This window comes from Lissotriton helveticus, chromosome 5_1 (assembly GCF_964261635.1).
Source record: "Lissotriton helveticus chromosome 5_1, aLisHel1.1, whole genome shotgun sequence".
In the NCBI taxonomy this organism is placed as follows: Eukaryota; Metazoa; Chordata; class Amphibia; order Caudata; family Salamandridae; genus Lissotriton; species Lissotriton helveticus.
In genome coordinates this window covers 1,390,302,221-1,390,324,585 of record NC_136065.1, presented here as the reverse complement: position 1 = coordinate 1,390,324,585, position 22,365 = coordinate 1,390,302,221, and the positions used below count along the sequence as shown (strand labels likewise).

General features: G+C 47.6%; 1 protein-coding gene across 1 annotated transcript in view; it reads left to right on the top strand.

Moving 5' to 3' along the window:
* Positions 1 to 22,365, top strand: part of FGD2 (FYVE, RhoGEF and PH domain containing 2) — a 293,541-nt gene that overhangs the window by 33,661 nt on the left and 237,515 nt on the right. The window contains exon 2 of the mRNA XM_078644352.1: positions 16,518 to 16,941. Within this exon, the coding sequence (XP_078500478.1) occupies positions 16,518 to 16,941 (424 nt within the window). The remainder of the gene's footprint in view (positions 1 to 16,517; positions 16,942 to 22,365) is intronic.

Below are 22,365 nucleotides of genomic sequence, written 5' to 3'. Positions count from 1 at the left end.
TTGTTTCTCCGTTTGCAGACAGTGGATCTCCAAATAAATTAACAAAGAGTAATACTAGTATTTTCTAAACAATTCAAATAATCATTTCGCAATTCGTCGTGTTTACACGACCTTACCCGGACCGCATGGACAGTTTCTTGTCTTCCGAATCCAGCGCCCGATCGTCCTCTTTTCTTCGTAATCCTCGCGGCACTCCTGATGGTTCCCAGTCAGGACCGTAGATCACTCGAGAGAGGTGTGTTCGGAACCAGTGAAGTTCGGATGATCGGCTGTCAGACGAGGGTCTATCGGACAGGTGCACTCCCGATCGTTGCAGTCATTCACTCTGTCGTCAGGACCTCTCCCACTGGATCCACGAGTCACTGATGGGCCCCACGTTTGGGACGCCAATTGTAAAAAGGTCAGGCTACCAACCAGAATAAAAGATCCTTAAGTATTGCCCGGCGGTGTCGCCTCTTAAACCCACAAGATATTAACCAATGAAGAGGCAGGCGCTGGAGACTGAAAGGCAGGAAACAAAGGTTTATTCTCTCCGGAGGAGAACACATCAGTTCGGACAGCAAGTATCGTCACGAGGTGCTCTAACCGCATCTCTGAGGCCTGGCCTCTTATACACAGTTTATGAATTTTATTGCAGGTAACACATTCTTGTAATGCTTTGAAGTATGGAAGGACATCCTCGGAATCTCCCCTTCAGGCCCGTTCCCACACACATTTACAGTTGAAGTCCCCACCCCGGTCATAATAGGTGATGATTATCGCGCAGCTGGACATTCCGCCGATTCACGGAATGTGTGGGGTTGATCGGATATCATAGGGTGGGGGCTTTGATCAACTCGAGGGTCCTTTAATTGGGGGAAGCTTCCTACTGTACGGGGGGGGCAATAAACAGTATCCGCAGAGCCAGGTGGCGGCCTGGGAACGAGGAAGACAAACGGGCACACAGGAAAAGGGGTTTGTATCAAAGGGTCTGAGACCATGAAAGGAACGAAGGGAGGTGTCGCGCTGGGAACAGGATGGGGTTCTGAGGCAGAGCTGCGCTGAAGAGGGGTTTACGACTCAAGGCATGTGAGAGCGGGGGGGTTGTCAGCGCGCGGGGGGATGCCTGCGAGGTTGAGGGAGAGAGAGAGACGGGCTGGCTATCAGCGAGGGGCAGGGAGGCCATGGTGCTCAAAATGGCTGTCGCTTACGTGCACGAATGGGTTCAAGGAGAGCAAGATGGCGCCGATAATGTTGACGTTTGCAGCCTAACTTTTAACAATATCCAGGACTTTAAAGCCAAGTTTTGCAGCAAACTTAAAAATTGCAAAAATGGAACATGCTGATTGTGGCTTCCTTATTTTTTAAGGTATGACCATGTATGACCATGTACCTATATAATCAAATGATACCCCAGATACCCCCAGATACGTGAAGGTCAGGACATACAAGAGTCTGGTCTGGGCATTATACGTTTTCAGTTTGCTATTCAATCTACCACAGACCATGGTATATGATTCTGATACATTTGTAGACAAATCTAGTTGTTCCATAAAACAGGCAGATGTATCCAAAAGATTCCGAAGGCCCACTACAGTTCTTGCCATTAAGACACTGTCTTCAGCATATAATAATGCTTGAAGTGGACTGTTCCCCGCTTTGGGGGTGTCATCCCCTACTCTTATTCAATAGTGTTCAAGCTCCACTCCAATCTTGAGTCACTCTAATCTTTCCAACTGTACTCCACCCCACTCCAATCTACCCACTGCAATCCACCCAATGAACCCCACTCCACTCTACCCCAATCTACCACACTCCATTCTGTTATACCCAATCTACCCCCTCCACGTCACTCCATACTACAACATGCCACTCAACTCTATCCCACTCCAGTCCATTCTAACCCACTCCACCCTAATCCACCCCGCTCCAATCTACCCTACTCCGGTCTACCTCAACCTACTCTACTCCGGTCTACCCCATCCAATCTGTCCCACTCCAATCTACCCCAATCTACTTCACTCCAGTCTACCCCACCCCATCCCAATCTACCCCACATCACTCTATTCAACTCCACTACAACCTACTCCACTCCACTGCACTCCAATTTACACCAAATTACCTCTCTCCTATCTATTCCACTCCAATCTACCACACTCCATTCCAATCTAACTAACCATAATCCAGACAATCTAACCTACTCCAATCTACCCCACTCCACCCTAATCTACCCCACTCTACCCTACCCTGATCTACTCTTTCCACAGCAATCTACCCTACTCCACTCCAAACTACTGCAATCCACTGCACTTCACTCTTCCACAATCTACCACAATGTTTCCCACTCCAATCTACCCCACTCCTCTGCAATCTGCCCCACTCTTCCCCAATCTACTCCACTCTTCCCAATCTACCCCAATTCAATCTACCCCACTCCAATCTACTCCACACCAATCTGCTCCACTCCAATCTGCTCCACTCCAGTCTACCCCACTCCAACCACTACCAATCTACGCCACCCCATCCCAATCTACCCCACACCACTCCAATCAAACCCACTCCACTCCAATCTACCCCACACCACTCCAATCAAACCCACTCCACTCCAATCTACCCCACTCCATTCCAGTACACCTTACTATAGACCACCCAGTTTACCCTACTCCAATTTACCCCACTCCACTCCAATCTACCCTACTCCACTACAGTCTACTCCACTCCACTCTAATCTATCCCAATTTACTGTTCCCCAATCTATTTTACACTACTCCAATCTACCCCAATATATCCTCCTCCACGCTATCCCAATCTCCATGATCTACCCTACTCCAATCTGCCCCCACTCCAATCTACCCCACTCTACTCTGCCCCAATCCACGCCACTCCAATCTGCCCCATTTCACCCCAGTATCCCCCACTCTACCCTAGCTCAATCTACCCCACTCCAATCTACCACACTAATTTGCCCAAATCCCTCACTCCAATTCACCCACTCCATTCTCCTGCACTCCACTCTATGACAGTCCACCCCACTCAATTCTACCCCAATCTACCCCATTCCACTCAACTCTACCCCCCTCTACGCCACTAACTTTTGGCAATGCTCAACACCAGCCACACTGGTGTACAAAATGACTAAACACATTGCTAAAGCCAATAGCTCTTGCATTACCAAGATCTAATGACGTTGCCAATGCTTCTCTTCTCTGGTTATGTCCCATGCCCCGTTTCACTCCAGCCTTTAACCAGTTATGGCAGAGAACGTTTCGCACCGGGTGCAGAAACTTACAAAACGGACTACCATTGTTCATAGTGGACTGACTACACGCGGAAGCAGGGGCGCAAATATCATCAGAGCAGCAGGTACTGTGGCACCAAGCAGGGTCTGATTGGTAACACGGGCTGTCGGGCCATGCCCCAGAGGCCAGTGTCCGAGCTGCAGCTGTGGGCTGCTTTTTTGAGCAGCCTGAGGGTGGTTTGGGCGCTTTCTGCGTTGTTAGGATGCCGACAGCGGCCCGGTGGGTGCCTGAGTGGCCTTTCTGGAGACAAATGGGCACCCATTACCTCCCTTTTTACCAAGGGGGCAGAGGTGTCACTCCCTTCCTCTGGCTAGGCTGGCCCATTAATATATGCAGATTGCACGGGTCAGTAGAATAAGTGGCCTCACTTGTTTTCAGGTGCGTTTCACCAATGTAAACTAATCTGTGCATTTTTTAACGACATTTCGCCAAAGCAGTGTTTTACAGAAAGGCAATATGCAAATATGGGCTACTTTTTTTGAGTGGGCCCGGGCCGATTTTTAATCCCAATCCAACCCTTGCACCAAGGCCCACTGTCCTCAGTTAAAGGTGCTTTTGAACTAAGAAGACAGCTGATGGGGGCCTATGTTCCCTGCTTGTGTTTTTGCACCGCGGGGCGGGGGCCCTTCTATAGTCTTTGTAAAATCAAGGTTCACGCTGGCGGCGCTCTCTTGTACCCCTGCCTCAAGGTTCACGCTGGCGGCGCTCTCTTGCACCCCTGCCTCAAGGTTCACGCTGGCGGCGCTCTCTTGCACCCCTGCCTCAAGGTTCACGCTGGCGGCGCTCTCTTGCACCCCTGCCTCAAGGTTCACGCTGGCGGCGCTCTCTTGCACCCCTGCCTCAAGGTTCACGCTGGCTGCGCACTCTTGCACCCCTGCCTCAAGGTTCACGCTGGCTGCGCTCTCTTGCACCCCTGCCTCAAGGTTCACGCTGGCTGCGCTCTCTTGCACCCCTGCCTCAAGGTTGACGCTGGCGGCGCTCTCTTGCACCCCTGCCTCAAGGTTCACGCTGGCGGCGCTCTCTTGCACCCCTGCCTCAAGGTTCACGCTGGCGGCGCTCTCTTGCACCCCTGCCTCAAGAATCACGCTGGCGGCGCTCTCTTGCACCCCGGCGTCGCATACGTGCGCTGCTGTGATTTCTTAAAGATTGTTTCAACCGACTGTCACGCGGTTTTAGACACGTATCCTTTGTGAAAGTGGAAGTTTAGGCCGAGGCATGAAAACTAAACTAGGGAAGGAAATAGAAATCCTACTCAGAAGGTGACCGTAGAGGAGGAAGCGTGCTGTCCAGGCCTCTGACCCCTCACCTTCCTCCAGACGGCTGGAGCGCGTGCCGACGAGAGCAGGGTGAATGTGGGGTAACGGCCAGAGAGCTGTCACCCTTGGTGCGAGGGAGTTAGGTATGAGTCTCAGCGTCGGTTCAATAACCTGTGATTCTGGGCAAATAAATTACTTAATGTCCCCGTGCCTAAAACACGTGAATGTTTCCTTGTGTAATGTGGCTTGTGCTATTGTAAAGAGCTCCAGTACATTCGGGTCAAGTTGCCTACATACATAACTGCAAATAAAAAGAGAGCTTCTGTGGCAAAGAGCACTGGCGCCTACAAGTGCATAGCGCTCTCAGGCCGAGAGCACAGCACGGCTGTGGGATGCATATATGGCATATATCATATGACTCTCCCGCCTGGAATTGTTCCCACGTCAATAAAAGCAAGGCACAAATAAAGTCTCTCTGTTGTGTTTTATTTTCATGGTTTTTAATGTACCCCCATGCTTTCCAAGTGTTGGCATGGAGGCGGTGAATAATTAAATCGAGCCTACATACCCACCACAGCCTGCGACGGGCACAGCGGGCGCTGCCCGTCTCCCGGGGCACCGCAGCAACTAGAGCAGGGCCTGTGCTGTGCCTGCGGAGCCGGCGTCGGTGTCAAGCAGAAATAGAGTACTTTAATGCAGAAAGGACCCGGCGCCACAGTTTCCTAAGCTGTTGCTTGTATTTTACAAACAGGCGTTCTGAAGTGCAAGAGATGCGATGGATGCGCGGCCCCTGCCGAGACCCGGAGCACATTCCAGTGGCAGACGCGAGACACCACAATAACCTGTTCAAACAAGCATTGGCATAGCTAATAGGTCTCGCCTTTGGGACCTTATAAGTATTTAGTGATGCAGCACAATATCCTTGGTGCAACAACATCAACTGTTGCGTGGCTAAACACTTATAAGGTCCTAAAGGCTAGACCTATTGACTTTGCCAATGCTTATTTTCTGTAATTTTAGATAGCGTGAACTCGACCCTAATGTATTGAAGCTCTTTGCCTTAGCACCAATTATATTACACACGGGCATATTCATTGTTGGTAGGCGCGGGGACATGAAGTGATTTGCCCAGAATCACAGTATGTTGCGCGGGCGCCTAAACTCGAACCTGCTTCTCCAGCTAAAAAGTCAGCAGCTCTTGCCACACACCACATCCTCTCCCCTCATGGGCGGAATAGCGCTTATACCGACAAAATTACACTTCGAAGCACCGAGAGACAGCAGGTGTTGAAGGAGGGAACATTAAAGGGAATGAGGAGATGGAGGAGGTAGGAATGGACTGTAGAGGTTATAGGACCCGTACCCTCCAGAACTGCCCCCGCCTCCCCCTTGACATGGACACAGACATGCATAATTCCCCACATTGCAATAACCAAGAGATTCTTGTGGGGTAAAAACGGCCATGTTTAATCAGTACATTGAATAAACATGACAAGCAAATAACATGCATATCTGATATTCATAAACACATTTTCCAAGATTCCTTATGATCCTCTTACATTCCCAGCCCTAAGGGAGGAGCCCCATCTGGCTCGCATCTCGCACTGGGTACCCTACGCCAGGTGCCGTGCACCTGCCCCTTAGAGTGGTGGGCCCGCACCCCTGGTCCTTGTCCGGTATTACCAGGGCCCACCCCTCTACCACCCGGCTGCCCTGGGACGCCCAGGAGGCTCGAATTCTGTCGCCCTAGCCTCCCCAGCCGGTGGTGACTTCCTCCCAGCGGAGAGCTTACCATATCCCCCCTCAGAGCTGGCCTATGGAGTCCGCCAATCGGCCTCCCCTCAATCACTGTTTACTGCTCGCAGGTCCCACTTCCGCCACAAGGGTGGCCAAGGCCCACAGGTCTGCCACCCTCCCCACCTGCGATCAGAATAAACAACCCAAAGTTCTTTGTTAGAAGTATCTGTGCCTGAGTCCGACAGCTGCACCCCCTGACGATGGTACGTTGCTACTTCAGAAATCACCCGGTGCTGTATGTAGTGCAAGCGGCCCTTCACTGAGCACAACCTTGCCAGTTCTCCATTTAGTCGGCTTAGTGGACGTTCAACGAACTGGGCCGCCTTCCGGGCCCCATGACCTGCCTGACAACGTGCCTGACCAGGCCAATCTAGTTGGTGGAAAATTATGCCCCAACCATGCAAATTCTGCCAGTAAAGCTTCCTTGACCGCCAGGTGCCCCCGGTCTACCACGACCATCTTGCGCAGAGCACGACACTAGCGGCCCATTCCTTGACGAATTCTTCCCTGGGTCGCCTCACCATGTCCGGTGACCGCACTCCATTCATGTGATACCTCACCCCACCGGTGACCATCTGGTGCAGGATAGAACACAGGCGGCCCGGCACTGAGCGCAACCTGGCCGACCAGCCTCCCGGCATCGCCGCCGCTATAGTTGTATCGTAGCGTAACGCACGAACGAGTGCCCCCCGCACTCACACCGCATTTGCGGGCCTTCCTCTGCACAGGGGAGAATAAAAAGAATTAAAACGCTCGATAGCCACCATGACAGCATTCTTGGCCCAAACAGAGCCACAAGACTTCACACACTCTAAACCAGGAACGGAGCTGAACAGCCTCCGAGAGAATCAGATTTTTTGGCATAAACTATGTACTCAATGTCCTTCTCATTTGGATAAATCTGCACATAATCCGACTAAGTAGAGAACGAGTTCCACGTGTGATTCCCCAGTGAACGTGGCCCGAGGCCTCCCACCCCAGTCACCCCCCCGGTCAAGTCCCGATTACTGGCTAGTTCAGTATCCAGCCAGGGGGAAGACCCGAGCTGCTGGAGGCGGGTTTCACTATGAAACAGTCACTGGTACCAAGAACTTAGCGTAAGTCAGGTAACGCTGTCTGTGGGTCTTTGACTATGCGGACACGATGCCCCCTTTATGGTGGGGGGAGGGAGGGGTGGGGGGGGGGAGGAGATGGATGACTGCCCTAGGGGGCCCGGACTCATTATCAAAAGAATGCTTTCCTATCCCGAGGACCCCCCCATCTTGAATGGCTAGCCTCCCACAGGTGAATTACACCCTCTGGCAGCTGTGCGGCGGTGACACCCATCCTGTTTGACTGTCTGCTTCCACATTACTAATATCCCAGGGGAAGCCACACTGCACCCCCCATTTCTTTATCAGTACACCCAGCATTTCTACCCCTCAGGAGCCGTCAGTGTTCTAGCGGTCATGCACCTCTCCTCCACACATTTTTATACAACCTGGCCATTACCTTTGGCCCCAGTGACGTTCGCTATGCGCCCCCTGCCACAAAGCCAATGATTGCACGACGTAGACTGAGCGCCTGCTTCCATTACTCACCGGCATTGTTATCGCTACCCCTCCATTCTTTAGCAATCGTGTACATCCCCTTCACACACTTTCACATACAATGGCAATTACCTTCAGCCCATGTGACATTTGTTGTCTATACATACGGCATAACCAGGCCACCACTCGGACTCCTTCACACCCACAGCAGATCAGCCAATAACCTGCGGCAAGACTCCACGCCATTGCCGCGCTCCAGTTGAGGATCGCTTAGTAATGAAGATGGCTTCGCGAGACCTGTCAGGGATAAGACTGGTGAAACTCGGATTATGTCGGACACCGTGGAGAATTAGGCTCACACAAGGCAAAGGCTCGGTTATGAAATGTGCGACCCGCTCCCGATCACATGACCCGGCTGTCCACCCAGCGGTGCGAACCCCCGAATATGCGCGCATCTGCCTACAACCTTATTGCCGCCCATCTAGTCAATAGAGGACACTTTCCAACATTGTTAGGAGGATCAAGCTGCCGGGTGGGTGCGTGAGCCAGTCCGCGCCACGGACACAGCTAAACTTACTTACCGCGCTGATTTTTGTTAGTCAGTCAACAGTCTATTTACAGCTGTATATAGTTCTATTTACCCATCTATAATGACATGCGATGTGCTAAAAAAGCGTTCCTAACCTTTGTTACGAGGCAGACCAGACAGAGCTATAACAATGTGTTCCAGTCTCTATCCAAATAAATTAAACATGGTAATGCTACCATCGTAATCTAGCAGTCATCTGAAAATATGTCAATGTACTTTGGAAAGAGCAAATGGCCGCCGTAATTGTGCGTTTACTATATTTAAATTCGGGCTGCTTCGGTAATTTGTTTAAATTAATTTCGGAATCCTCTATACCTTTTTTAACAAAGAGGGGCATTTTATTGCTACTTGCTGGCGACTTCCCAATGACTCAGCCTTTCAACCTATTTCACGCGCTTGTTAAAACATTCGGCATTGTGTAATAACGCCCCGAGTTTTGAAATAAATCTACATCTTTCACTTATTGGCACAGAATTATGAGCGGGAACGCATAATTTCTACCCACCGACCATGTTGAAGACCGTAATATTCAGACTTATTGGGACACTTTGCCCGAGCGTGTTCCTATCTAAAGCGCTATCCCATGGTTGTTCTAGCTCGTGCTTAAAACCTGAGGGCATCCTGCTACGCAATGCGCCGCTAATCCAGCTACCACGAGCTGTTCAAACACCCCCAAAGCCCCAATGCTCCTTACAATGAGGCCCGCAGCGTTTCCGCTCGCCTCCCCCGGGCCCTGGGTCGGGAGCTGAAATGACGGAGTGTGCCCCAACTATTTTCTGGAACAAAAACCCCTGGCAGCCGCAGGCGGTAGGAGATGGCTGAGATCTACTCCCTTGCCCATCTCCCCGCTTCCCACGGCTGCCCGAGGCCCCCAGGGACACCCGACACCTCACCTCCCGAGCCGGCTGCTCGTTTCCAAACTACCACGTTAAATTCAGTCCTGGCATCCCATCGCTGGACCCATCTGCGCCGACTGCCCCGAATCCGCTGCCGTGGAGAACACGAGATTAGTTAAATTCAAAGGCCGTGCCTCGCGGAGAGGGCAGCAACGGGGCAGCCCGCAGTCTCGGAGTGGTGGAGGGAACAGAGACCCCGGTCACTGGTGCCTGACCCTACATAGGCCAAAGGTCTCCGCCTCTCACCACTCCGGACGTGCGTCGCCGCCTGTGACCCGGAAGTCAAAAGGGGGGGGGCGGCCGGCCGCCGATTGGCCGCCCGGCCGCCCAACCATAACTGGGGGGGGGGGGGGGGGGGCGGGGCCCGGAGGTGCCGGGTCCTAAGTGCGCGCCTCGCGATACTCTGCGCTTGGCAGAAGCGGAGGGAAGAAAAAAAGGAAAAGGGAAGAAGGGAACAGGAGAAAGAAGAGGGAGAAGACAGAGAAGGAAGGAACTGGTGATGGGGAAAGGGGTATGTGAGAGTGAAAACGGGAGACTGTGAGACGAAAAGAGAGGCCAGGACATGCATAAAGGGAATTGGTGGCACAGAAGAGAGGAAAGGAGGGAATGTTAGAGCCAAGGAGGGAGGACAGAAGGCATGAGGGATCAAGAGAGACTAGGGAGGAACAGAAGATAGAGCAATGGACAAAAGATGCAAGATGGAATAGGACAGGCAAGGAGGGAACAGAACGGAAAGAGAGAACAGTGGCAGAACAGAGGAACGAGAGAACAGAAGGAATGACCAGTAAAGGAAACAAAGGAGGAGGAAATAGGATAGTCAGGGACTGAGGACAGGGAAGAAATTAACTGGAGTGGGAAAGATGGTGGGAGGATAGAAGGGAACAGGAGAGGGATTGATGGAACAGATGAGAGGGCTGGGGAACCTGAGAGAAGGAGGAGGGATCAGGAAAGAGGGTATGAGGGAAGAGGATTGGTATGGTCATGGCAGATGGGAGGGAATAGGAAACATAATGGAAGTATGCGTGAAGGAGGGAACATTAAACAGAAGGAGGGAGATAAATGAGGGAACAAGTGACCAAGGGAGGGCAAAATTATCCAAATCTGGTGTTCAGGTGAATGATTACTTTTCTAGGCATTGCCCATCCTTTAGATGTGGTAACGCATTTTCATGCTGTCGTGTTTTTATTGCCACCTAACACATGAAGGAAGGTACGCCTTACATGCAGAGCCAGTGGCATCAAATCTGCAGTGAAAGAGACCCTTTCCAAAGCTGCATCCTGCACGCTGCTTAGTAAAGCAGTCACAGGCTCTTCAACTGAAATATGACTGCAGTTCGGATATCCAGAAACGGCTCCAGGAGTTTGCCCTTCCGACGCAGTACCGAATACAAGTAGCAACACGAAGGGCACGGCAGCTCTGGCCGTTACGCCACATCGTCTCCCCTCATGGGAGGAATAGCTTTTATACTGACAAAATGACACTTCGAAGCACCGAGAGACAGCAGGTGTTGAAGGAGGGAACATTACAGGGAATGAGGAGATGGAGGAGCAAGGAATGGACTGTAGAGGTTAGAAGCGGAGGGAAGAAAAAACGGGAAAGGGAAGAAGGGAACAGGAGAAAGAAGAGGGAGAAGACAGAGAAGGAAGGAACTGGTGATGGGGAAAGGGGTATGTTAGAGTGAAAATGGGAGACTGTGAGACGAAAAGAGAGGCCAGGACATGCATAAAGGGAATGGGTGGCACAGAAGAGAGGAAAGGAGGGACTGTTAGAGCCAAGGAGGGAGGACAGAAGGCATGAGGGATCAAGAGAGACTAGGGAGGAGCAGAAGATAGAGCAATGGACAAAAGATGCAAGATGGAATAGGACAGGCAAGGAGGGAACAGAACGGAAAGAGAGAACAGTGGCGGAACAGAGGAACAGCGAAGGCACGAGCAAAAAGCAAAAAGAAAAAAACTACACACAGCGTTTCCCTTGCGTGGTCCCATCTGTTTGCAAGATAATTACAAACAGATGTCGCCAAAGCTTGCGCCCGCAAGGGAAACGCCAAACGTGCACGCGTTGCAATAGAAAGCAATGCAAAGCGTGCACATTTTTGGCCAAAAAAGCTGATCGATTCAAAGAGGTCCCCTCCTAAGCAGCGCATGCGCGCTGTGTAGGCAAGTCCTAAAAAGGCAATGAAAGGCTGCAAATAGGTGATACACTTTAATTAAAAAGTACTGTGTGAACGCCTTGGTTGAGGAAACAAGTATAATCTTAATAGGGCCAGGCTACCTAGTGGAGGAGATCTAGGATCAAGTATGTGAATTTTTTTAATTGGAAAAAGTAAAATATGCTAAGAATAACAAAATAATTTAACATTCAGTATCAAATATGGGTGCATTTAATAAACATCAATTCCATAGAACGAAAAAAAAACTATTGTAAAAATCCATATGGGAAATATATCTTCAAAATAACAAAAACTGTCCATGTTCACATGTAGCTTTAAAAACGAAGACTTTCTTCATACCATGATATCATCTGGAAGAGGCTCTAAGCTCTCTCGTCATGGTGCAGTGCCCCCCCCTCCCTTTTAGGGAGCAGGGCCTTTCTAATGGAAAGGAATATAGTGCCTAGACACTCGTTCTGCAGATGTTACTAGGGCTCCTTCCTTAGATTTAGGGCCTGGTTTATTTATTGGCGGCCAGGGTACTCTGTCGCAAAGGAGACATAATTCCCTCCCCACAAATATAGTGGTCCACCTGCCATGCAGCAAGTTTAGGGTTAATTATGGCAGAGACTACTCTGTCTCCACCGTGATTAGTCACCTCCGACAGCCCTGGGGAATAAGGGCTGTCAGAGAAATGTTTAAATGTCCGCCCACCCACTATAGATGGCGGTAAAACCTGGCGGTAGGTAACAGTAAAAATGTTATATTGCTCCCACCACCATCGGAGAAGACTCCCACTGCGAGGGGAACATTATTTTTTTTCTTTTCAAACCCAAAAAAGCGTTTCGGCATTTTCTTGTTAAAAAGAAAAAAGGATTACTGATTGGTGAAGGGTTGTGTTCTTCCGATGCAGCCCTGCAGTAAAGAGTAAAATGCATTGATAGGAACTGCCGTGACGGTGGTTCCTTGCCAATGCCTTGATAAATGACTGTCTACTAAGCAGTCATTTATAAATCTGTCGGGATGAAGTATTTTCAGTTGTCCGCCCGGCCAATGGAGACTACTCTGTCAACCAGAATATAAATCAGTCTCTTAGTTACTCAGGCCTGTTTATAAAGGGCGTAATAAAAAAATTGTAAAACGCTATAATGCCACCTATGCTCACTGCTGTTTAACTCAGGAAACCTTGAATGCGAGGACCTTGCACTATCCAATATTATCAACCCTTCACAGCTGTAGAACTTGGTTTTTAAGAGTTTCCTGACTCAAGAGTGTTTGGGATCCGACCTCAATTTTCGATTTTGATCGTTCTAAAGCCTGGGTCTCTGTACTACTCCTAGGCACACACCTCCATGTTTTAGCCAATTGTACCCTCATTGTTGAATCAGATGAGATATGACTTATTGCATGGTTGTGGCCGGGAGGCAGTGAGCTGCCATTTTGTGTATGTAGCTTGGGTTGTTCCAACTGTATGCCTTGCGTGTGATGCACAGAATCTTGAATATAATTTGTGCTTCCACTGGGAGCCTGAGGAGCAATGACAACGTAAGCTTCATGTGGCCTTATGTCCGGAGATGCATTGACATGTTACCTGATTCTCCAGTTTCTCTAATCTGCCAATGTATTTATTGGGGAATCTTCACAGAGGATGGTTTACTAATTGAGGTGCACCAAAAACAGTTATGTTTAGCTTCACTCTCTGTTTAGAGGCTGTACAACGTCACTATGTTTTCATTTACTGTTTGTTTCACGTCTGCTGGAGTTTGTTCAAAGCATTCACCCCCCTTCTCTAGCAATATATTTTCTAACGTCTCTTCTCTTCTAAGTCTCCGCATCTGAGAAGTTAATAGCATAGACATCATATGAATCAGTGCCGTCTCTAGAAGTCATTTTTAGGGGGTTGGGGGTGTACACAGTGCTCCTACAACTAGCAAACAAGATGATTGTGCACACGTGAGCATAATAAATATAGCCCTCATTTTCTTCGTCATCTTACCTGAGTAAAAAGTGTCCACCTCTCCTCTAAAAAAGAAGGTGGAAGTATTAACAAAGGGGGTAAATCTCACAAAATGTGTGTTTTTTTCACATGAACTGGTCGCCTGAGGTGTCGTCATGGAGGCAGTTTGGTTGCAGTAATTGAATAGCAAGTGCATTTTTAACAAGCAGCAGGAGCAGAGAGTAGTGACTGACGAGCGAATTGCTAGGACTGCAAACGGTCTGCGACGTCTGCTTGACAGTTTTTGTGAGTTTATGCCAGTCTAGATCTCATGGTCAACCAAAACAAGACCCAAATAATCATTTTTGGGGGAAGAAAGAAGGCAAATGTTTCCTTTGTAGTCAACAACAAGAGGGTTGGCTCTGTTCCCACCTTTATCTACCTTGGCATCCCCTTTGACTCTCGACTCTCACGGGGACCGCTGAAAAATAGTAGAGCTGCTGCCTTCTCCAAATCAGTGGAGGCCATCCTTAATTTTGCCCACAAACTTGGTCAGAAACCAATAAAGGAACTCTCAACAGTATACAAAGCCAAATGCTGTGCTATTGCTTAGTATGGGGTAGGGGTGTGGGGCACTGAAGATCAGGGGGCCCTGGAAAAAATCTAAAATAGTTCTATCAAGAGATTGCTCGATGTCCCCCAAAGCACTAGTCCCTTTGTTTGCCACACTGAGGTAGGGATTGGTTATATCAACGACCTCATTAAAATTCAACCCCTCCTTTTGTGGCTTAGAATCTGGACCAAAAGTCAGACATCCTTCAATAGGGCTGTGCTTTCAGACTGTTTAAAACTTGACCACTGTTTGAGTATTCCTTGGTTGAAGTATGTACAGAATGTAAGTCACAGCATGGGACGGGAGGACCTGTTTACCTCTCCTAGCACTACTTCAGCCACCTGCATTAGGACTTTGAAGTATACGTTTCTAAAGGGATGCCTGGAGGATAGAATGCTGTGTGCTGTAGACAAACCAACGGTCCAGACCTCTATGTGGATTGGTCCGGTTGAAAGTCCTGTGCCTTACTTAGTATGGGTGGGAGACCTATACCACAAATTCTTATTAATGAGGCTTAGGCTTTGTTCGGGGCACTTTCTCGCTGCTTTTCCATCACAAGGCACTTATTTTCACAACTTCCTTTATGCCCATGTGATGACCTATCACCACAGACGAACTTACATTTCAATTTTTGTGTAAATTTTATTCGTTGTTGAGGAAATGCAATCTGCTGCCCATCTTTAGGGCCGCCAACATTTTTTAATGTAGAGCCACTTTTATTTATCTGCAAACCTTACCCTTGATCAAGATCTGCTTCTCCGTTACCACTTATATTGATCATGCTATTAAGCAAAGGGCTAAACTTCTTATATGATGTTTTATAAATCTTATGTGGTTTTTATGGATTTGAATACATTCTTATGATAGATCATTGTCCTCCTGATTGTAGTATTGACTGTCCTCAGTATGTTTGACTTTATGCTTAAGATAACCCAGAGGTATACAGCGGACCCCTAACAAGTTTTTCCTCTAGGACTCTTTCCAAGGTTTTTGTTCCATTGGTTTTATCTGAGCTTTGTGATATTCCATTAGACGACTGCTGCTGTATGGTGATTTATTTAATGCTATGAACTAGGATGAGTATTTTAAATATATATATTGCTCTACACTGTGCACGTTTATGGTTCAACTGGGCCGAAATAAAGTTGTTTTGATGATGAAGACTAAAAAATGTAAATTGATACTTGTATAGCGCACTTCTCACCCGCAAGGGTCTCAAGGCGCTTGTACGAATACCGCTGTGGAACCCATCCTGGCTTTCCCTGTGAGGTGTCCACTCCTGGGCACCCCCAAGGTGGAGGCCAGGCATCCTTAGCGTTGTGGGGGCCGTTGTGGAGATTAAGCAAGCTATTGCCCAGAGTAGCAGAGTGGGACTCCATGATTGGAATAGGCACCGTGGCGAGAATTATCAGGTCTGTGGAATTTTGAGCCCAAGACCTGCCGAGGCGGGAATTGAACCCTGGTCCTGGGCTAGACCTCTGCATCAGGGTCTGCCACTCTAACCATTGAGCCACACTTCTCGAGTGACAGTAAACTACATAGGGTAAGAAGACACACAGTGCTCAACCCCTGGGTTTTTAGAAGGCAGCCTGATTGGGTCTCGCGAGATGCGGACTGAAAAAGCCGCTGGTAGCGGTCAATGGGAAGGGGCTGTGCAGGCATGTGAACATTGAGGTCTGCGGTTAATATAAGACCCTCAGTAGAGTAGCGGCGGGATTCGTGGGAGCCTGCAGTCAGCCTTCCTGTTTCAGATGATTGTCGGGTGTTATAGTTAACAGATACTTAGCTGGTCTCAAGGTGGAGCCATCGAGTTGTTTTTTTCATTAAATATCATGTTCTTATAACCTTCAGCTGTTCTACTCTTAAAGCAGCAAAACTTAAAAAGTGTCTTTTAACCAGTGCTTTAAATGGGCCGGTACTCAGGACCGGCACTTCTGAATTTTTTTGCTGTCAGTACCGGCACTTCTCTGGAGCCAGGAAGAGTACCGGTACCCTGATCGACAGCAGGGCAGGCGCAGGTTAGGTTTCTCCTCCAGGGCAGAGGCCACTCTGCTTCTGAGGAGCTGGTAATGAACACGGCTGAAGCAGCCTTTTGCAGATTTGCTGGCGAAGATTCCAGCAGCGCCCATCTGAATGGGCCAAACTGCAGGGGGTTGTGAGGGCTTGTGTCACACTTTAACAGGACAGGGTCTCTAGACAGACCCTGCACTGTGAATCAGGTGCGAGCGACCATTCAGGTGGAAGTGCCATCATGACTTTTATCTTGTGTAAGGAGATTATCTGTTTTTTTTTTTTACAGAAACCCACTCCTCATGTGTTTTAATATGTGCTGCAACTGGTACAGAAGTAATTATGTATGATCATATTTTGCCCTTAGCCCCGTCCACTTGCCACATCTCTATTTTAATGAGCGCCTGCACTTATTTTTACCCATTTAAAGCACTGCTTTTAACACGGATGTTTTATTTCCTCAGGCCAAGGGATGAGGAGAGTGACGTCATCAGCTTTGATCAAAGAGCCAATGAGAAGGCTGGAAGAAGTACAGATAGTGATCCTGTGTCTGGTAACCCGTTCATTGTAAAACCTTTGAAGAATCTGCCCCCGGTAAAACAGCTCCTGCAGCCCCAAAACTCAGAGGACCTGAGCAGGAAGAACAAGGGCAGGACAGAGGAAGGGGCAGCCCAGAGAGCTGCCACTGCCCCCTACAGCGGAGAAAAAGAGGGGGGTCCTCAGCCGGGCTCAGAAATAAATGAAGTTCAGAGCGCAAAAGGATCGCCTCAGCAAACCCCTCCTGTCAGACGCAGCTTGACTTACCTCAGTGCCCTTCAGGCCAATATCGCCAGTCTGACCTGGAGACTGCAGGGAGCAGACCATATCACTGGAGAACACGGGATCCAGGTAAGACCAATGCCAGCCAAGCCAGGGGAGGGGAAGCCAAAGAGGGGGTCTGCACCCCACTGAAGCCCCGTCCTCCAGGACACTGAGGAGTGTCATCCTGACTCGTGCTCTCGCACCTAAAGCATGGCGAGAAAGGGGCCCCTAACTGACTACAAGACCCCCAAAATCCTAACTCAATCCAGGTAGGAGTGGAGGGAGTCCCTGTATACCACAGAAGAGAAGCACCACAGGGGCCACAAAATGCTGATGATGATTTTATGTAAATGTAAATGTATTGTATTTATATAGCGCACTTCTACCCGGAGGTCTCGTAGCGCTGTATTCATACCGCTGTGGAACCCATCCTGGCGTTCCTGTGAAACGTCCACTCCTGGGCACCCCCAAGGTGAAGCCAGGCACCCAAGCGCTGCTGGGGCCGTTGTGGAGATTAAGCAAGCTATTGCCCAGAGTCACAGAGTGGGACCCATGATTAGACTAGGCACCGAGGCGAGAATTATCAGGTCCGGGGAAATTGAGTCCAAGAGCCGCCGAGGTGGGAACTGAACCCTGGTCCCGGGCCAGACCTCTGCATCAGGGTCTGCCGCTCTAACCATTGGGCCACGCTTCTCTATAATAGCAGCTTTGCATCTGAGGGCCTATCCACGGTCGAAGGGCAACCATGGTCCAAACCAAAGAACAGATATGTTCACGTGTATATGTAAATGCTGTGGCTTTAGGAGACTGCTGTGATGGGGTTAACACATGCTGTTCATGTAATGCCTTATTGGAGACCTTCTTCTGCCTACTTGGAGATGTTAAATATTTCTGTCGGTGTCAGCACTGTTAGTAGTCACAACCTTTAATGGAGTCTTCTGTATAATATTTTGTAGATAGAAATTCATCCACTCACGACTTGGAATTGACATGAGAGCAGTTCATTTGATATTTATTGTGTTGTGGCAGTTAAATTAGTTTGTTTCCACAAAGTGCCACTCTTGATAGTCTCAGAGCATCCTTGGCTTTGTGAACTAATTTTGCTCAAGGTCTCTGCAACAAGTTCCCTATTCTATACTGTACCCCTTGCAGCAACGCAGCAGCACTGTATACATACATGTGTTCGTGTGTATATATATATATATGCAGTAGCATGCTCTAATGAGGAACTGCTACCCACCTAAATTTAGAAACTACCCTGAGTTCTCTGCTTCATTTTTGCATAATTTATGCAGCACAATCTAAGCCTGAAAAGCGTACTGTTTTGATATATTATATATGTATATATTTTCGCTCCAGAGCCCCCCTCTCCCGGCCGGGAAGGAAGGAAACGGCATTCGCTGGGTGGTTTTTCCAAAGATTCAATTTATTATAATGCTTCGCACAGACGCGTTTCGGGAAACCCCTTTATCAATGTGTTCACCGCGGTGAAACACGGAAGCTTACTTTAAAGGGACTCAGCACGTGATTAGATTGGGGAAATGGAGGTAGGACTGCTCACCAGCATAACCCCAGTGAGCGCCATCTTACAGAGTGCAAAAACGTCATACATTTACAATTTTAAATGCATACACATTAAAATATCATAGCTTTAAAAACCATGAATGACATTGAATTTCATAAACATAATTGTTGCAGCGAGGGTCCAAAATTCATGTAGACCTTTGCTTGACTGATATTGCACAACCTGTATGAAGATGATAAATCTTGCCGTGGATCTCTAACAAGAACCGCCAAGTGTACCTCCTAATTAAGCCGTCAGCCGGCTAATCCCCTAATCATAGAATAGTTAGCAGCAATTATGGGATATATTGATGAAATATACTGTTTAAGAAAGGGAGCAAAATTCACTTTCCCATGTGTACAGCAAGTTCCTCCCCACTGTTAAGGCCTTTGGGGGTCTTGGTCTGGAGATCTATTATGTATCTCGATTCCAGACGTCTGAGTTTAGTCGTCCTATCACCCCCTCTCTCATGATCAGGGACATGATCAATACCAAAATATTGCAAGGCATCTCTGTCACTCTTGTGTTTAATGGCATAATGCCAAGCCACTGGGGATTTCATGTCCTTGTTTGATATGGCCCGCATATGCTCCAGAATTCTTAATTTGACACTATTCACCGTGCTTCCAATATATCTGAGATTGCACGGACAAACCAAGCAATAAACAACAAAAGATGTTTGACAGGTAATGAATTTAGATATTTTCTTACGCTCTTGCATTCCTGGCACATCATACCCTAACACCCTTTTACTAAATGTGCAGGCTTTACACTTCCCACAAGGGAAGAAGACTCTCATATTTTTCACGGTGTTGTCTTTCTTTTTGGGGATGTCTAGATGACTATGTACCAATAGGTCTTTGATGGATCTGGTCTTCTTAAAGGTAACTAACGGGCCTTGGGGGATATCTTGTCCAATAATCGGATCAGTTTTCAGAATGTGCCAGTTTTTTCTGAGAGTGGTTTTCAGAAAACTGGCATCTTCAGAGAATGATGTGAATCGGCGGAATTTACCTTCCTCCTTATTTTGTTTAGTTTCCGCCCTAGCATCAGTCAACAGTTGGTGGCGTGGGATTTTGGACACTTTGTTGAGAGTTTTCGTTAGGAGGGCACTTTCGTATCCTCTGGATTTAAATCTCTCAATACTCTCATCAGCAGATTTTAGGAAATCCTCATCTCGGGAGCAATTGCGCTTAAGGCGCAAAAGCTCCCCGTAAGGAATACTTTTCTTCAAAGCAATTGGATGTCCGCTGTCAGCATGCAAAATGCTGTTACCAGCTTTGGGTTTTCTGTACAATGATGTGGTAACTTTATTCTCCTTGATTTCTACTTTCAGGTCGAGATAGCTCACTGCCACTGAGCTAACCTCGCCAGTAAAGCGGAGGTTCAAATTGTTATCATTCAGGTGTTCAATATAGTCCTTGGCACTTTCAGTTGACCCTTCCCAGACCATAAAAAGGTCGTCAATGTACCTATGCCAGGTGACTATGTGATTGGACCAAGATTGGTTACCGTCGGACCAGGCCACATGCTCCTCCCACCAGCCCACGAATAAATTTGCGTAGCTGGGGGCGAAGCAGGTGCCCATCGCAGTCCCGGAGACCTGTCTGTACATATTGCCGTCAAAGAGAAAGATGTTATTTAGTAGGCAGAACTCTGTCATCTCAAGGAGCATGGTGCTATGACCCGCAAATTCTAATGGTCTTTTCTTCATAAAGTACTCAACTGCCCTCAAACACTGGGTGTGTTCGATGCAGGTATAGAGACTTGTAATGTCCATAACAATTAAAGTGTAAGAATTGTCCCATTTCAATTTTTCCAATTTCATGATGAAGTCCTTAGTGTCCCTAATATAAGAGCTTAGAGTTACTACTGCTTGGAATAAAACATGATCGATGAAGATTGACAAGTTTTCGGTGAGGCTGCCCATGGAAGATACTATAGGTTGCCCCGGTGGCATCTTTGCATCCTTATGAATCTTGGGCAACTGGTAGAAAGAACGTTGGTATGACAGGATGATTTGATCTTAAAAACATAGTGCTGACAGACGCGTTTCGGTATGGAACGCCTTTCTCAATGTCAGTTTCATAAAGTTAAAAGTAAACTTAAATACATATTATTGGTGCATGTGACTTTGACATTTACAACGAAATGCTAGAAATCGAAAAGGTGACTACCCATAGAAACCATGGCAGCCATCTTTCAGAGTGCAAATAATAAGTGCAGTGACAATAAACAACTAAACAATATACTCCACAAAATTTCAATTATCGGGTAATACGGTTTTCATGATTGTGAAGCGTACCCACTTTGCACTTTTCAAAATTGTGCCCTGAATGGGCAATGAACCATTTTAGTTTTCAAAGTGTGGCTGATTTATATGTGGATTTCCTGATTATTAAACCTGCATGGTGATAGGGTCTTTTTTTCTCTTAACAGTGGAAAGCAAAGTGGACAAAATCCAGAGGAAAGATCTACTAGTAAACAAAAGAGTCAGGGCAGACACTGAGAAGGAACCAAGTAACAAGGAAGGAGAACCAGTAAGAATGATTACGCAGTTTAACTGCAAATCCACTTAGATCATGCAAATTTTCTGTAAAAATTGGAGCATTCTACAGACAGATCAAATCCTACGGGGCAATTTACCAGCTAGACCAATGATCACCTACAGGCGTGGGTGATCACTTAGTGCACAGTCACTTTCAGCTGACCCCGCCTAGGAAGGACCTTGCACTTGGTTTCTATCCTTGCATGTGCTGCAAAGCCTGCAAGGTTAGTAAGAAAGTTTCTGCATATAGAACTGATGTCAATGAAAATTAAGCTACTACTGAATTGTAATTCAGAGTATACCGTTTATTGCCTGGTTTGTCCGTGCAATAAGTGATATATTGGTAGCACCATTCATCTCGTAAAGAAGCGCATCCTCAAACACATGCAAGCGATTAATAACAAGGATGTGAACTATCCCATCGCTCGCCACTTGGAGGAGTGCCACAAGATCAAGAAAGATCTATTGAGTTTTTTCAGCCTGGACCAAGTCCCCAAGAGTGAGAGGGGAAGGGACAGAGTGAGACAATTGCGGATATTAGTATCCAAATACATTATGAAGCTCCAAACCATGACACCGGGAGGACATAATGGGGACGAAGAGATGTGGGTACACCTGGGTTAACAACTATGAGAATTTCCCCTTGACTGTCCAGCTGCAACTCTCCTCACACATATTAAAAAATATAGGTTTTCCTGTCCTTAGGGTAGCTCCCTGATAAGATTAGAATTATCATAGTGTATAGAGTAAACGTTGGAGGGCTCTCCAATTCATCGTTAAGAGAAAAAAAGACCCTATCACCATGTAGGTTTAATAATCAGGAAATCGACATATAAATCAGCCACACTTTGAAAACTAAAAAGGTTCAATTCCCATTCCGCGCACAATTTTGAAAAGTGCAAATTGGGTATAAAATTACGTTGTGAAAGGTTGTTTAAATAATCTCAATGAATTGTTTCAAACGGTAGTGAAATTCTAAACCCTTCACAGTCATGAAAACCGTATTACCCGATAATTGCAATTTTGTGGAGTATATTGTTTAGTTGTTTATTGTCACTGCACTTATTATTTGCACTCTGAAAGATGGCTGCCATGGTTTCTATGGGTAGTCACCTTTTCGATTTCTAGCATTTCGTTGTAAATGTCAAAATCACATGCACCAATAATATGTATTTAAGTTTACTTTTAACTTTATGAAACTGACATTGAGAAAGGCGTTCCTAGCCAAAACGCGTCTGTCAGCACTTGGGGGGGAGGGGGGGGGGGACCGCTGAAAATAAATTTTGGCCGTGATTGACCCATGAGTGCGCCTCTTTTGCTGGCAGGATTGCGTTGCTGTGGGAAAAAAAATATATATATATATACAAATGACAACATTATTAACATGTGCAATAAGACA